General features: G+C 45.3%; 1 protein-coding gene across 8 annotated transcripts in view; it reads left to right on the top strand.

Annotated features, from left to right (window-relative positions):
* MAP3K4 (mitogen-activated protein kinase kinase kinase 4) overlaps positions 1 to 14,845 on the top strand; it is a 166,345-nt gene that overhangs the window by 94,693 nt on the left and 56,807 nt on the right. For all 8 annotated transcript variants that reach the window (XR_007773825.1, XM_050949014.1, XM_050949017.1 and 5 more), the window contains one exon: positions 5,589 to 5,855. Coding sequence is in view for 7 of the 8 variants with exons in the window: in XM_050949014.1 (XP_050804971.1) it covers positions 5,589 to 5,855 (267 nt within the window). In the remaining variant the exon portion in view is untranslated. The remainder of the gene's footprint in view (positions 1 to 5,588; positions 5,856 to 14,845) is intronic.

Genomic DNA, 14,845 nt, shown 5'->3' with positions numbered 1-14,845 from the left:
GTGGAAAGAGTACCAGTAGAATTCCAGGGCAAGGGGTTCTAATCCCGGTACTTCCTGATCCCGAAGGCCAAAGGAGGCCTCAGGCCCATCCTGGACCTCCAGGGCCTAAACAGTTTCCTGGCCTGCTCCAAGTTCCGCATGGTGTCCCTGGCCTCTATTATCCCCTTCCTGGACCCGGGGGACTGGTATGCGTCCCTGGACCTCCAGGACCTCCAGGACGCATACGTCCACATCCATATTTTCGAGGGGCGCAGGCACTTCCTCCACTTCCTAGTGAGGCTAGACCACTACCAGTTTGCAGTCCTTCTGTTTGGCCTATTCATGGCACCAAGGGTTTTCACGAAGTGTATTGTTGTGGTAGTGGTCTACCTCAGGCGGGAGGGGGTGCAGATCTTCCCATACCTGGACAGTTGGCTACTCAAGGGCGACTTGCATTCCGAGATGCAGACCCATGTGAAGTTTCTTCTCTCTACATGCGCCAGTCTCGACCTAGTGATGAACAAGACCAAATCAGCCTTAGTTCTAGTTCAGCGCATAGAGTTCATTGGGGCGCTGCTTGACTCTTCGAGGGCCACAGCCTGTCTCCCCCTAGGCAGGTTCGAGGCCCTGAGAGATCTCATTGCCTTGGTCACGGCTTTCCTGGTAACAACGGTGGGAGCATGCCTTCGAATTCTGGGCCACATGGTGGCATGTACGTACATAGTCTGCCATGCCAGACTCTGAATGAGGCCCCTCCAACTCTGGCTTTCCTCCCAATTCTCTCAGGCCCGGGACGGGCTGGACAAGGTTCTCACAGTTCCGTCCCCGATACTGGCTTCCCTTCAGTGGTGGTCTTGCCTGAGCAATATGCTGCAAACTGTTCCCTTTCGGGATGCCAGCCCATCTGTAGACCTGGTGACTGACGTGTTGGACCTGGGTTGGGGAGCCCACACAGGAAACATGCAAACCCAAGGGACATGTTTGATCCTGGGACTTGTCCCTTCACATAAATGTCAAAGAGCTCAGGGCGGTACAGTTAGTGTGCGTGGCCTTTCATACGCACCTTCGTGGCAGGCTGGTCAGGGTCCTCACGGACAACACTGCTGCCATGTACTACATCAACGGGCAAGGCGGGACTCACTCCCTAGCCCTCTACCGGGAAGCCTTGAGCCTATGAGAGTTCTGTATAGCCAATGATATCTCTCTGAGGGCTGCACACCTCCCGGGTGTCTGCTGTACACAAGCAGATTTGCCTCAGCAAAGTCTTCTCCCCCCAGTACGAGTGGTCGCTTCACTCGGAGGTCGCTCACCGGCTCTTCTGAGAGTGGGGAGTTCCCCAGGTCGACCACTTTGCATCCGGCCAGAACCAGTGTTGCCCCCGGTTCTGCTCCGGGGAGGGGCGCAATCTCCAATGCGTTCCTCCTTCGGTGGTCGGGTTGGCTCTTTTACGCTTTCCCACCATTCCCCCTCATTGACAAAGTCCTGCAAAAGGTATAAGCAGACAAGGCGAGAGTCATCCTCATAACCCCAGAATGGGCCCACCAACACTGGTACGGGACCCTCCTTCACCTCTTGGCCCCCCCGAGCTGCTGCCACTTCGCCCGGACCTCCTCTCCCAGAGTGGGGGATGCCTCCTCCATGCCAATCTAGCCGTGCTCCACCTTACAGCGTGGTTGCTCCTCGGCTAGGCGAGGAGGAGGGCAGGTGTTCGAACCAGGTAAGGAGGTCCTCCTGAAAAGCAGGAAGCCGTCCATGTACCTTACATACAGGGCAAAGTGGTCCAGGTTCTCCAAGTGGGCAAGTGAGCAGGGAGTCTCTCCCTCCTCCGCACCTCTCCAGCTTATCCTGGACTACCTCCTGTCCCTTAGAACCCAATGACTGGCACCCGCCTCGGTCAGGGTACACTGGGTGGCCACATCGGCCTTCCACCCGCTGGTGCAAGGGCACTTGGTCTTTTCCCAATCTGACCTCCTGCTTCCTGATGGGCCTTGACCGTTCGTTCCCATACGCTAGACCCCCCCATGCCACAATGGGACCTGAACCTGGTTTTGTCACGACTCACCGGTCTTCCCTTTGAACCTCTGGCCATGTGTTCCTGGTCTCGCCTCTCATGGAAGGTGGCCTTCCTTGTAGCAATAACGTCGGCCTGCCATGTCTCGGAACTCAGGGCCTTGACCTCAGAACCCCCCCATATGGTCTTCCACAGGGATAAAGTCCAGCTTCGCCCACACCCGGCGTTCCTCCCGAAGGTGATCTCCGCCCTCCACATGGACCAGAGCATCTTTCTCCCTATGCTCTGTCCTAAGCCCCATTCCTCCAACAAACGCTGCTTCCACATGTTCGATGTACGTAAAGCGCCGGCATTTTAACTGGATCAGATCAAACCCTTCCGGAAATCCTTGCAGCATTTTGTTGCCTCGGCTGAGCGGGTGAAGGGGCAACCTATTTCCACCCAGCGTCTTTCCCGCTGGATTATCTCATGTATATGCATGTGCTATGACCTGGCAGGGTTCCCCCGCCACCAGTCTTTAGGGCACACTCAATGAGAGCTCAGACCTCATCAGCTGCCTTTGAAGCCCATGTCCCTATCCAAGACATTTGTAGAGTGGCCACTTGGGCGTTACGTGTTTGTCTCCCAATCTAGGGATGATGCCGGGTTCGGCAGTACTCCTTCCCAGTCTATCGTGAACTCCTACCCACCTCCAACAGGGATAGCTTGGATTCACCTACTGTGGAATACACAGGAGCAATCACTCGAAGAAGAAAGGGCAGTTACCTGTTCGGTAACTGGCGTTCTTCGAGATGTGTTGCTCAGGTATATTCCACATCCCACCCTCCTTCCCCTCGGTCAAAGTTGTCCGGCAAGAAGGAACTGAGATATGAGAGGAGTGCGCAGCTCCCCTTATAGCCCAGTATAGAGGTACCACTCTAGGGGTCACAGTGGCGCTCCCTGAGTACGGGTACTGCTAAGGGAAAAACTTCTGGCACTGGTGCACGTGGCGTGCACGCACACCTACTGTGGAATACACCTGAGCAACACATCTCGAAGAAAAAGGAAACTGTCCTTTCCCTACCTCACAAAGGTTGCAAGGATAAATACGCTAAAGCTTGTGAGATACTCAGATACTATGGTAATAGAGTTTCCTACTGTGTCCTTTTGTCTTTGGTGTGTAAAACTTATAATGTAAAATTTCTTCCTTGACAGTAGTCTGTTAACCTATGTGTGAACATAAGTCTAGTTAGTATTAATCAGAGTTGTACATACATTTTGAGGGGAGAATAAAATCGATAGTTTGAAATGTGTTTTTTATTGCATCTATTCTGTAATGAGATCTTTTAACCTTCTTTTTTCCAAAACGGATTTTGGGATTTATCATCTTGGCTTTCTAAAAATGCATTTGACTTTTAATGTTGGCAGCCTAGTCAGATCAGATGCTAATTAGTTTCACAAAATGTTTCTTTTTTATTTCTAAAGTATCAATAACAGCCTTGTAGTTTAAAGTTTTCTTGCAGCCTCTAATCAAACTGGTTTAAATTGTAAAATTAAGAAAAGTAATTTTAAAAATGTTGAGTGCAGTATTTGAATTTAGCCTTATAGCAGAGGTCATATTTAGCCTAAGGAGTTGGGTTTAGGGGATTAAAAGTTCCTTAAATCACCTTTGCAGTGTCCCCTCCTCCCAACGGAAAGGCATTGACATATTGAGGGTTCCTACTGCACTGTTTTCCTCTATGCCAGGAAACTGGTATAAACATAGTTGTTTAAAATGATTTGTGTGAATTTAGATGTGGTGGAGGGTGTGGGCTTAGCTTTGAAAACTGAAAAACTAGTAGTTATCTAACCTTAGTAATCTTGAATTTTTTTAAATGTTTTGTTACATTCCAGCCAGTGCAGCTGTGTTTGTAAAAGCTGTTTATAGAAACTGTTTCCTTGCACAGGGAAACTAGTGTAGATGAGTCCTGACAGACTCTGAATAGAGTTTTGTCTTGTCTGCAGCTAGAAAAATGCTGACTGACATGTTAGGCCTAGGGGGCAGGAGAAGGCCGTAAACAGGCAAAATTAAAGGAAGGATTTTCAGACCTCGGTCCCAAAACCTGCTGAAGGGATCATGATAAAGAGAGGGAAAAGAAAATGGACAAATTCTGGTCTTTGTGAAGAAATAATGTGTAAATGGCTGAGTGATGTAATTTTAAAAATGGATTATGCGCGATAGCTCGTTTTCATTGCTTTCTGCCATTAAGCAGTTATTAAGATGTGTCCAGGAAGGGAGGCAGCAGTCTTATTTTTGGAATAGTATATTCAAAAATGTAGTTATTTGTGAAGATCTGTTTTACAATGAACAAGAGGAGTGAGAATTCAGTTTAACTGGGCGCTTGAATAGCATCATCTTTGGAGATTTTGCTCTTTCCTCTCTATAAATTGCCTTAATGTATGAGATCCATTATAAGTAACTTCTGACATCACTAATTCCTAAGCTAGAGGGAGGGATAGCTCAGTGGTTTGAGTATTGGCTTGCTAAACCCAGGGTCGTGAGTTCAGTGCTTGAGGGGGCCATTTAGGGATTTGGGGCAAAAATCAATACTTGGTCCTGCTAGTGAAGGCAGGGAGCTGGACTCAATGACCTTTCAAGGTCCATTCCAGTTCTAGGGGATAGGTATATCTCCTATTATTATTTATCATAAAAAGAGTTGTGGCACCATTTTTTTAAAAAGAAATTTATTTAACATATGTAATATTCCTTAAATAACGCTTTACTTTACAATGGAAATTTGTCCTGGACTCTATCACAATAATACAAAACAAATTAACCTCTGTAAATTTGAGTGTCATCAATAACTAAAAAGACAAGCCATTGTTTTGATCAGTCCTTTTATGCGGAGACAGTATGTGTTTCTGTCATGGGCTGTGAAGGAAAGTTATATGAATAGTTCCAGAAATTGAGTGAACTTTTCCCCTGAATTTTTTTTAAATATTCCATTGTTTAAGCAGAAGGAAACTGATTTTTAATGTCATGTCAGTGGTAACTTGTTTCTTTGTTCCTTATAATGATTTTAACATTGGGAAGGGACAGCTAACACTAAGGGGAGGGATAGCTCAGTGGCTTGAATGTTGGCCTGCTAAACCCAGGGTCATGAGTTCAGTGCTTGAGGGGGCCACTTAGGGATCTGGGGCAAAATCAGTACTTGGTCCTGCTAGTGAAGGCAGGGAGCTGGACTCAGTGGCCTTCCAAGGTCCCTTCCAGTTCTATGAGAGAGGTATATATACATACATCTTTTTCAATGATGCATGTAAAAAATCATTTAAAGATGTGTGTGGGAGCAACTCTGTATTCTGAGTTGCTGTGGCATTACCATACTTAGTGTGTTACTTTGATTTTTAGCATGTCATCAGCACAGGTGGTGTGATGTGATTAAAAGTGGGTATATTGCTAGAATGGCTGCACTCCTAGAGATATTGCCAGTTTAGTAATATTTTCTATACTTAAAATGGGGAATATATCTAGAGCTGAAATGACCATTTTAAGCGGACTGTGCTGCATATACAACATCCTGAGAAGCTGAGTGGTGGCCTGCAGTTTTGCTCACCAAATCCCATTTTATTCTTTCTGCAGGTACAAATCCCTGGACTTGAAAACTTACATGTGTTTGTCCCAGATAACCTTGCAGGGGAGAAATCTGTGATTTTACAACTGATGAATGCAGCTGCAGGAAAGGATTGTTCTAAAGATTCAGAGGAGGTTGCATATGAGGCCTACTTACTGATGACCAAGCACAGTGATAAAGACCATGAATTAGGTGACAGCTGGAGCACATGGGAAGGACAGCCAGTCAAAATAGTGCCTCAGGTGGAAACTGTTGATACCTTAAGTAGTATGCAGGTACGTGTTTTCCATTTTATGTCTACTTTTACTTGGAGGTGACGTGCTTCCAGAATAATGACCATAGATGTTAAATCAGACATTTTTCCTTCTGTGACTAAGATGTATTGGAGATATAATAGTAACCAAGGACAGTAAACTAAGTATGTTCTTGCTTTGATATTTTATCTCTAAATATATGTTATTGCAGGAATTGAATCTGAGACTATTTTTGAAAGTAACATTTTTATTTCCAAAAATAAAAAATTCTTCCTTATTAAATCAAAAGAATTAATAAATTATTCACAATAGAGCTGTTCAGTATCAGATGTATAGTTAGACTGATAGTGTTTTGTTTTAGCAAAAAGCCATCATATCTTGTGAACTGATAGGCCATTGGTGTTTGCTTTGGGTGCATTAAGTCATGAGGCCAATTGCTTCAGATGCTGGGCAAATCACTTATTCCCAAATATTAATAAAAAAATGAGTGCCTCAAATTAGACTTCAGTTGGTGCTACTGGATGCTCAGCATTTTTGAAATTCAGGCCACTTATTTAGGTTGTAACTTTAGGCTCCTGTTTTTGAAAATCTTGGCTTTAATCTCTGTGTCTCAGTTCCCCGTGTGTAGAAACTGAACGAATAGTTCACTATCTCACTGGATTGATGTGCAGTGGAATTCATTCATGTTTGTGAGGTGCACAGATACTAAAGTGATAGGAAACTTGTGAGTACCTAAATATAGGAATTCTTAAGCTCTGCAGGAAGAAATCTTCCCATTCATACTCTGAGCCAGCCGGGGTCCCTTCCACCATTTCCTCTGCTCCACTATATGCAGCCAGGACTCGCCTCCCCTGCTGCCCACGACCCCTACCACCAGAGCCAAATAAGATTTTTTCCTCCCAGTGTTCTCTACACTTCCTCACATCCCTAGCCTGATTCAGCTCCCTTATGCCCTGACTCTTTTTTACCTCCTAAATCAACTTTGGTTTGCCTTCAGACTTCTTGGGCTGACCCACTAGTTAAGTGTTAGAATTCCTGTTCCATGTATACCGCTATTTGTAATGTATAGACATTGCTTCTTGTTTGTTAATACTACAGACTGCTGAGTGATAAGTATACGCTAATGATAGCTAATCTAGTCTCCAATGACGTCCTTGTTAATATTTTTTTATAGATATTCTAAAACATCAGGCTTTTTTAAAGTTGTGATTTTCTTGAAGAAATAAATAAGACACAGAATTTCATTTGGAAATTATATCTACCATCTAATATATATGTAAAAATCATTGATTTTTTTTGAAAGGCAATGTTTAAAAAGTAAGGAAGTAAAAAATTAAAGTAATATATGAAGACCTACTAAATATTCCACACTTTCTATAGTCTAAACTGCAGGGAAATGTTTAAAAATTGTATATTTTCATTGAAAATTAAAACACTATTTCTGAAAACATTTCTGTTTAAATTTTAAACTTTGTAAAAATTCTTTTTAATGTAAAAAGTTTAATCCTAAAAATAATTGGCAGTTTCCAATTGGATCAGGGGATAGCTCAGTGGTTTGAGCATTGGCCTGCTAAACCTAGGGTTATGAGTTTAATCCTTGAGGGGGTCATTTAGGGATCTGGGGCAAAAATCAGTACTTGGTCCTTCTAGTGAAGGCAGGGGACTGGACTCAATGACCTTTAAAGTTCCCTTCTAGTTCTAGGAGATAGGTATATCTCCTATTATTATTATTTAATTAGAATCTAACATTGTATTTGTTTTATACTAAAGTACCTTATGAATGACAGTCATGATTCTGGAGTAGTAACTATGTAGATGAATTTGGACTTAATCTGCTGTAATTAATACATTATTACAACTGAGTCCTTTAAGTTTGTCATTAACAGCTCACAGTGTGAATTGTGACCTTGTCTTTGCTCTGGGGCCATCTGTTATCTTATATATCTTTGCAGGTTTTACTGAAACACTGAATGTTAGTTCCTAAAGGATATATGCATATTTTAGGAATTCACAAGTATAACATAGTTCTTCGAGTGCTTGCTCATGTCCATTCCATTGTAGGTGTGTGAGCTAACCACGTGCACCTGTGCTGGAAGTTTTTACCTCAGTGGTATCTGTAGGGGACCAGCTCTGGAGCCCTCTGCAGTGGCGCGCGTATGCACTGGTGTAAGGGGCACCACTGGCTTCCCTCAACCTCAGTTCCTTCTGACCGCCAGTGATGATGCTGAGACATCTTCTTGCCCCGGCAAGCTTATTCCTCTCAGCTGTGCCTAGTTGTGAAGTTTCTGTATATAGTTGTTAGAAATTTGTTAGTTTTATAGTTCCCTTAGTGTACACTTAGTATTAGTTTGTTAGTCCCGAATAGGACTTAGCCTAGAGACGGGACATGCCCCGGTCCCTGGGCTTCAAACCTCGTGACTGTTGCAAGAAACCCATGCCAGTCAGTGATCCCCATCGAAGTTGTTTGAAGTGCTTAGGGGAAACCCACATTAATGACAAGAGCTTCAGAGCGCGGTCCAAAAAGCAGTGGAACATCAGTCTTTAAGCGTTTCTTGTGGAGTTGGCCCTTACATTGGCCTCAGAGCCAACCAAATCGGAGTATGCTCCTAGCACTGCAGCCTCAGTGCGGAGTGCGCTCCTGGCACCGGCCTCAGATTGGCGCCGATCCCCATTCCCAGTACTAGCGAAAAACCAAAGAAAGGTCAGGAGAGGACATTCTCTTGTATCCCATAAAGAGAAGGAGAGGGCTGGAGGAGAGGCTGATCTTCCCCTCCAGATGGAGATCAGGCTCCGACTCCTGCCAGGAGCAACCAAGCTACTCGCCCAGCTCGCTGCACCGCTCTGGGGGGTCAAGACGCCAGAGCCGGATCACTGTACCACTAGTATGGTTCACCGTGAGCACGCTGATGGTCTCCAACACATCAGTTTTTACTCACTCACGTTCCCGATCTACGGAGCAGCACTGCTCACTAAGGTAGGGTGTCAATAACCGGGGTACCGTCGCCGATCCGCTGAATGCCACTGCCGGTCACTGGGATTGCGGCACCCAGAGTCATCGCCCTCATACAGAACCTCAGTGGAGGTCTGGGATCAGAGCTGACAGGATCGGGGTAGACAGGCAGCCTCAGCACCATCCTGGTCCCTCAGGCATGTATCCCCCTCCTTGTGTTCGGACAGCAAGGAGGAAATCCTGCCCATGGGCTAGGGCCACCCATCGAGGGCACTGGCATTCCTTGCTGGGCCACCAGTGGCAACATGGCCCCGGGGCCAGTGTCCTGCCCCCTGGCAATTTTGCAACCCCTGGAAATTTCCTCAACAATCATGGGGGTATAAGTCAGCCTCGGGGGCATCCGACAAATGATCGGCAACAGTCTCCTGCCCGCCCTTTGGCTGAGATGTAGAGTCATAGCAGGCTCCACAGCTTCAGCCAGCCTCCACTGAGGCTCCCATGGCAGAAATGGCGCAGTTGGTAGGCCCGCCTGTATCTGCCCCCTTATCTTCTTTGCCTGATGAAGGATAGTGGGGCCTTCTCACCCGATTCCCCAGGATGATTCCAAGGCTCACCAGGAGCTCCTGAAGAGGGTTGCTTCAAACCTGTGGCTAGAAGCCAAGGAGCCGGCAGACCCCTCGGATTTCCTGATTGATGTACTGAGAGTGGCAGCGCCTGCCAGGGTGGCATTGCCAGTGCACGAGGGAGTGGTGAAAATCACTAAGGACCTGTGGCAGACACCTTCCTCACTGCCCCCCATCTCCAAACGGGCAGAGCGAAAATACTATGTCCCCACTAAGGGGTATGAGTATCTTTATGATGTCACCACCCTGCCCCAAGCTCACTGGTTGTGTCGACAGCCAAGGAGCACAACAGACAGGGCCAACCGAGATCGATGCCTAAGAACCAGGAGGCAAAATTTATTCTACATTCAGCCTCCAACTGAGAGTGGCTAACCATCAGGCCTTGCTTGGCCACTATGATTTTACCATCTGGCAGTCCATGGCCAAATTCTGATTAGCTGCCAGAGGAACCTAGAAAGGAATTCCTGGCTATCCTCAGTAAGGGCAGGCGGTGGCCAGGGCAGCCCTCCAAGCAGCCTCAGATGCACGGACTCTCATAGACTCGTAGACTTTAGGGTCAGAAGGGACCAATATGATCATCTAGTCTGACCTCCTGCACAAAGCAGGCCACAGAATCTTACCCATCCACTTCTATAACAAACTCCTAACCTATGTCTGAGTTACTGAAGTCTTCAAATTGTGGTTTGAAGACCTCAAGCTGCAGAGAATCCACTAGCAAGTGACCCATGCCCCACGCTGCAGAGGAAGGCAAAACACCTCCAGGGCTTCTGCCAATCTGCCCCAGAGGAAAATTCCTTCCCGACCCCAAATATGGCGATCAGCTAAACCCTGAGCATGTGGGCAAGACTCACCAGCCAGCACTCAGGAAAGAATTCTCTGCAGTAACCCAGATCCCATCCCATCTAACATCCCATCACAGACCACTGGGCATACTTACCTGCTGATAATCAAAGATCAATTGCCAAAATTAAGCTATCCCATCATACCATTCCTTCCATAAACTTATCAAGCTTAGTCTTAAAGCCAGATATGTCTTTTGCACCCACTACTCCCTTTGGAATTGTGTTCCAGAACTTCACTCCTCTAATGGTTAGAAACCTTCATTTAATTTCAAGTCTAAACTTCCTAGTGTCCAGTTTATACCCATTTGTTCTTGTGTCTACATTGGTACTAAGCTTAGATAATTCCTCTCCCTCCCTAATATTAATCCCTCTGATGTATTTATAAAGAGCAAGCATATCCCCCCTCAGCCTTCTTTTGGTTAAGCTAAACAAGCCAAGCTCTTTGAGTCTCCTTTCATAAGACAGGTTTTCCATTCCTTGGATCATCCTAGTAGCCCGTCTCTGAACCTGTTCCAGTTTGAATTCATCCTTCTTAAACATGGGAGACCAGAACTGCACACAGTATTCCAGATGAGGTCTCATCAGTGCCTTATATAACGGTACTAACACCTCCTTATCTTTGCTGGAAATACCTCGCCTGATGCATCCTAAAATTGCATTAGCTTTTTTAATGGCCATATCACATTGGCGGCTCATAGTCATCCTGTGATCAACCAATACTCCAAGGTCCTTCTCCTCTTCTGTTGCTTCCAACTGATGTGTCCCCACTTTATAACTAAAATTCTTATTATTAATCCCTAAATGCATGACCTTGCACTTTTCACTATTAAATTTCATCCTATAACTATTACTCCAGTTTATAAGGTCATCCAGATCTTCCTGTATGATATCCCGGTCCTTCTCTGTGTTAGCAATACCTCCCAGCTTTGTGTCATCCGCAAACTTTATTAGCACATTCCCACTTTTTGTGCCAAAGTCAGTAATAAAAAGCTTAAATAAGATTGATCCCAAAACTGATCCTTGAGGAACTCCACTAGTAACCTCCTTCCAGCCTGACAGTTCACCCTTCAGTATGACTCGTTGTAGTCTCCCCTTTAACCAGTTCCTTATCCACCTTTCAATTTTCATATTCATCCCCATCTTTTCCAATTTAACTAATAATTCCCCATGTGGAACCGTGTCAGATGCCTTACTGAAATCAAGGTAAATTAGATCTACTGCATTTCCTTTGTCTAAATAATCTGTCACCTTCTCAAAGAAGGAGATCAGGTTGGTTTGGCACGATCTACCTTTTGTAAAACCATGTTGTAATTTGTCCCAATTACCATTAATCTCAATGTCCTTAACTACTTTCTCCTTCAAAATTTTTTCCAAGACCTTACATACTACAGATGTCAAACTAACAGGCCTATAGTTACTTGGATCACTTTTTTTCCCTTTCTTAAAGATAAGAACTATGTTAGCAATTCTCCAGTCGTACGGTACAACCCCTGAGTTTACCGATTCATTAAAAATTCTTGCTAATGGGCTTGCAATTTCATGTGCCAGTTCCTTTAATATTCTTGGATGAAGATTATCTGGGCCCTCCGATTTTGTCCCATTAAGCTGTTCAAGTTTGGCTTCTACCTCAGATGAGGTAATACCTACCTCCATATCCTCATTCCCATTTGTCATCCTTCCATTATCCCTAAGCTCCTCATTAGCTTTATTAAAAACTGAGGCAAAGTATTTATTTAGATATTGGGCCATGCCTAGGTTATCCTTAACCTCCATTCCATCCTCAGTGTTTAGCGGTCCCACTTCTTCTTTCTTTGTTTTCTTCTTCTTTATATGGCTGTAGAACCTTTTACTATCGGTTTTAATTCCTTTTGCAAGGTCCAACTCTACATGGCTTTTAGACTTTCTCACTTTATCCCTACATGTTCTGACCTCACTAAGGTAGCTTTCCTTGCTAATCCCACCCATCTTCCGCTCCTTGTAGGCTTTCTGCTTTTTCTTAATCACCTCTCTGAGATGCTAGCTCATCCAGCTTGGTCTACAACTCCTGCCTGTGGTTTTTCTCCCCTTTCTTGGGATGCAGGCTTCTGACCGTTTCTGCAGCTTCAACTTAAAGTAATTCCAGGCCTCCTCCGCATTTAGATCCACAAGTTCTTCAGTCCAATCCACTTCCCTAACTAATTTCCTTAATTCTTTAACGTTAGCTCTTTTGAAGTCAAAAACCCTAGTCTCAGATCTATTTTTGTTTATCCTTCCATCTAGTTTGAACTGAATTAGCTCATGATCACTCGAACCAAGGTTGTCCCCTACAACAATTTCTTCTATGAGGTCCTCACTACTCACCAAAACCAAATCTAAAATGGCATCCCCTCTTGTTGGTTCTTCAACTACTTGGTGAAGAAATCCATCAGCCGTCACATCCAGAAAAATCTGAGCCCTATTATTCTTACTAGCACTTGTCCTCCATTCTATATCTGGGAAGTTAAAGTCTCCCATGATCACACAATTCCCATTAGTGTTTACTTCATTAAAAATGTTAAAGAGGTCTCTATCCATATCCAAATCAGATCCCGGCGGTCTGTAGCACACCCCAAGCAGTATCTCAGGAGAGGCTCTAAGTAGCTTTCTTTCCCAGTGTGATTTTTGCCCAGACAGACTCTGTCTTATCCATTCCATCACTTCTTATTTCTTTACAGTTAACCTCATCATTGATATACAATGCTACTCCACCACCTTTGCCTTTATTTCTGTCTTTCCTAAACAGCACATAGCCTTCAATACCTGTACTCCAGTCATGACTACTATTCCACCATGTTTCTGTTATCTCTATAATATCCGGTTTCACTTCCTGCATCAGTAGCTCTAGTTCCTCCATTTTGTTGCCTAGGCTCTTCGCATTAGTATACAGACGTCTTAATTTTTGCCGTTTGGCTTCACTGACATTCTTTACCCGCTTAGGCACAGACATTCTACCACCAGCATCACCTGTTAGACTGGTGTCTACACTACCCTTCTTCCTTATGTCAATTCTTCTGTCCACGACTGTATCCCCTCTTACTCTGTTTTCTTCCCTCTCAAGGTTAAATTCCGGCATGGAGATCACCTGGACATCTCCCAACCATCTCCCCCAAATTCCTAGTTTAAAGCTCTCTTAATCAGTTGGGCGAGCCTCCATCCTAGAAGTCTTTTTTCCTCCTTACTCAGGTGAAGTCCATCCCGAGAGAACAGTCTTCTGTCCGTAAATGCTTCCCAGTGGCCATACATCCCAAAGCCTTCCTGATAGCACCACTGCCTGAGCCATCTGTTGATCGCCATAATCTTGTCACACTTTTGTTGCCCTTCTCTAGGAACCAGCAGAATCCCACTGAAGATCACCTGAGCCTCAGTTTCCTTAAGCGTCTTCCCCAGTCTGGCATAGTCTCCCTTGACACGTTCCAGTGAGAATCTAGCCGTATCATTCGTTCCCACATGAAGGACAATCAATGGATTCTTTCCTGCTCCCGTTAGGATCCTTTTCAGCCTCCAAACTGTGGCCTCAGCCATTTCAATGAGGCAGGTATCCTGTTTGCAGTCATTGAGCCTTTCAATGGAGGTTCAACAGTCTATCCAGGACCTCCCATTCGATGGCCTGGCACTGTTTTCCGAGCAAACAGACAATAAATTGCACAGCCTATAAGACTTGAGGGCTATCTTGCAAACCCTGAGCCTGTACACGCTGGGGCTGGCAAGGAAGTAGTTTAAGCTGCAACAGACCCATAGGTTTGGGAGCCAGTCTTGGTCAGAACCCTTCTGTGAGAAGTGCAAGGGCTATAAGTGCTAGCAAGGCCACCAGCCAGCATCCTCTGCTCACTTGAGCTCCACCCGTCACCCACTGGGTGGTAAGCAGGCATTTTGAGAGTGCACTCAAGTGTGACCTTCCAGCCTGTGTCCTGGATCCTGCTCCCCTGTTATTTTCCAACTACCTGTCTCCCCTTTCTCCCTGCCTGGGCCTCTGTAATATCAGACCAGTGGGTCCTCAGCTCAGTAGCAGGGGGATATACCCTCCAGTTTATTTCTATCCCCTCCTCAAGTCCCCTCCCTTCTCCCCCGGTCCCTCTTCAGGGACCCTTTTCAGAGACATCTGCTCGCTCAGGAGGTGCAAGGCTTTCTGTAGGTGGGAAGTCCTGATTGTATTTAAGGGGCAAAGGGTTTGACTTCCTCTATTTTTTAATCCCAAAGTCTAAAGGAGGTCTGCAACCCATCCTCGATCTGTGGAATCTTAACAAGTATTTCAAGAAGTTGAATTTTTGCATGGTCTCCCTGGCCTCCATCATTGCTTCCCTGGATCTGGGAAACTGATACTCTGCCCTTGATTTGAAAGCCACTTCCTTTTACATATCGATATTCCATAGTCACAGACAGTTCCTATGCTTCATAGTTGGGACTAAATAAAATAAAATAATAATTGGAGATATACCTATCTCCTAGAACTGGAAGGGACCTTGAAAGGTGATTGAGTCCAGCCCCCTGCTTTCACTAGCAGGACCAATTTTTGCCCCAGATCCCTAGGTGGCCCCCTCAAGGAATGAACTCACAACCCTGGGTTTAGCAGGCCAATGC

Source organism: Gopherus flavomarginatus, chromosome 4 (genome assembly GCF_025201925.1).
Source record: "Gopherus flavomarginatus isolate rGopFla2 chromosome 4, rGopFla2.mat.asm, whole genome shotgun sequence".
In the NCBI taxonomy this organism is placed as follows: Eukaryota; Metazoa; Chordata; order Testudines; family Testudinidae; genus Gopherus; species Gopherus flavomarginatus.
The sequence above is the reverse complement of the archived record's forward strand: the minus strand, read 5'-3'. Positions and strand labels throughout refer to the sequence as shown.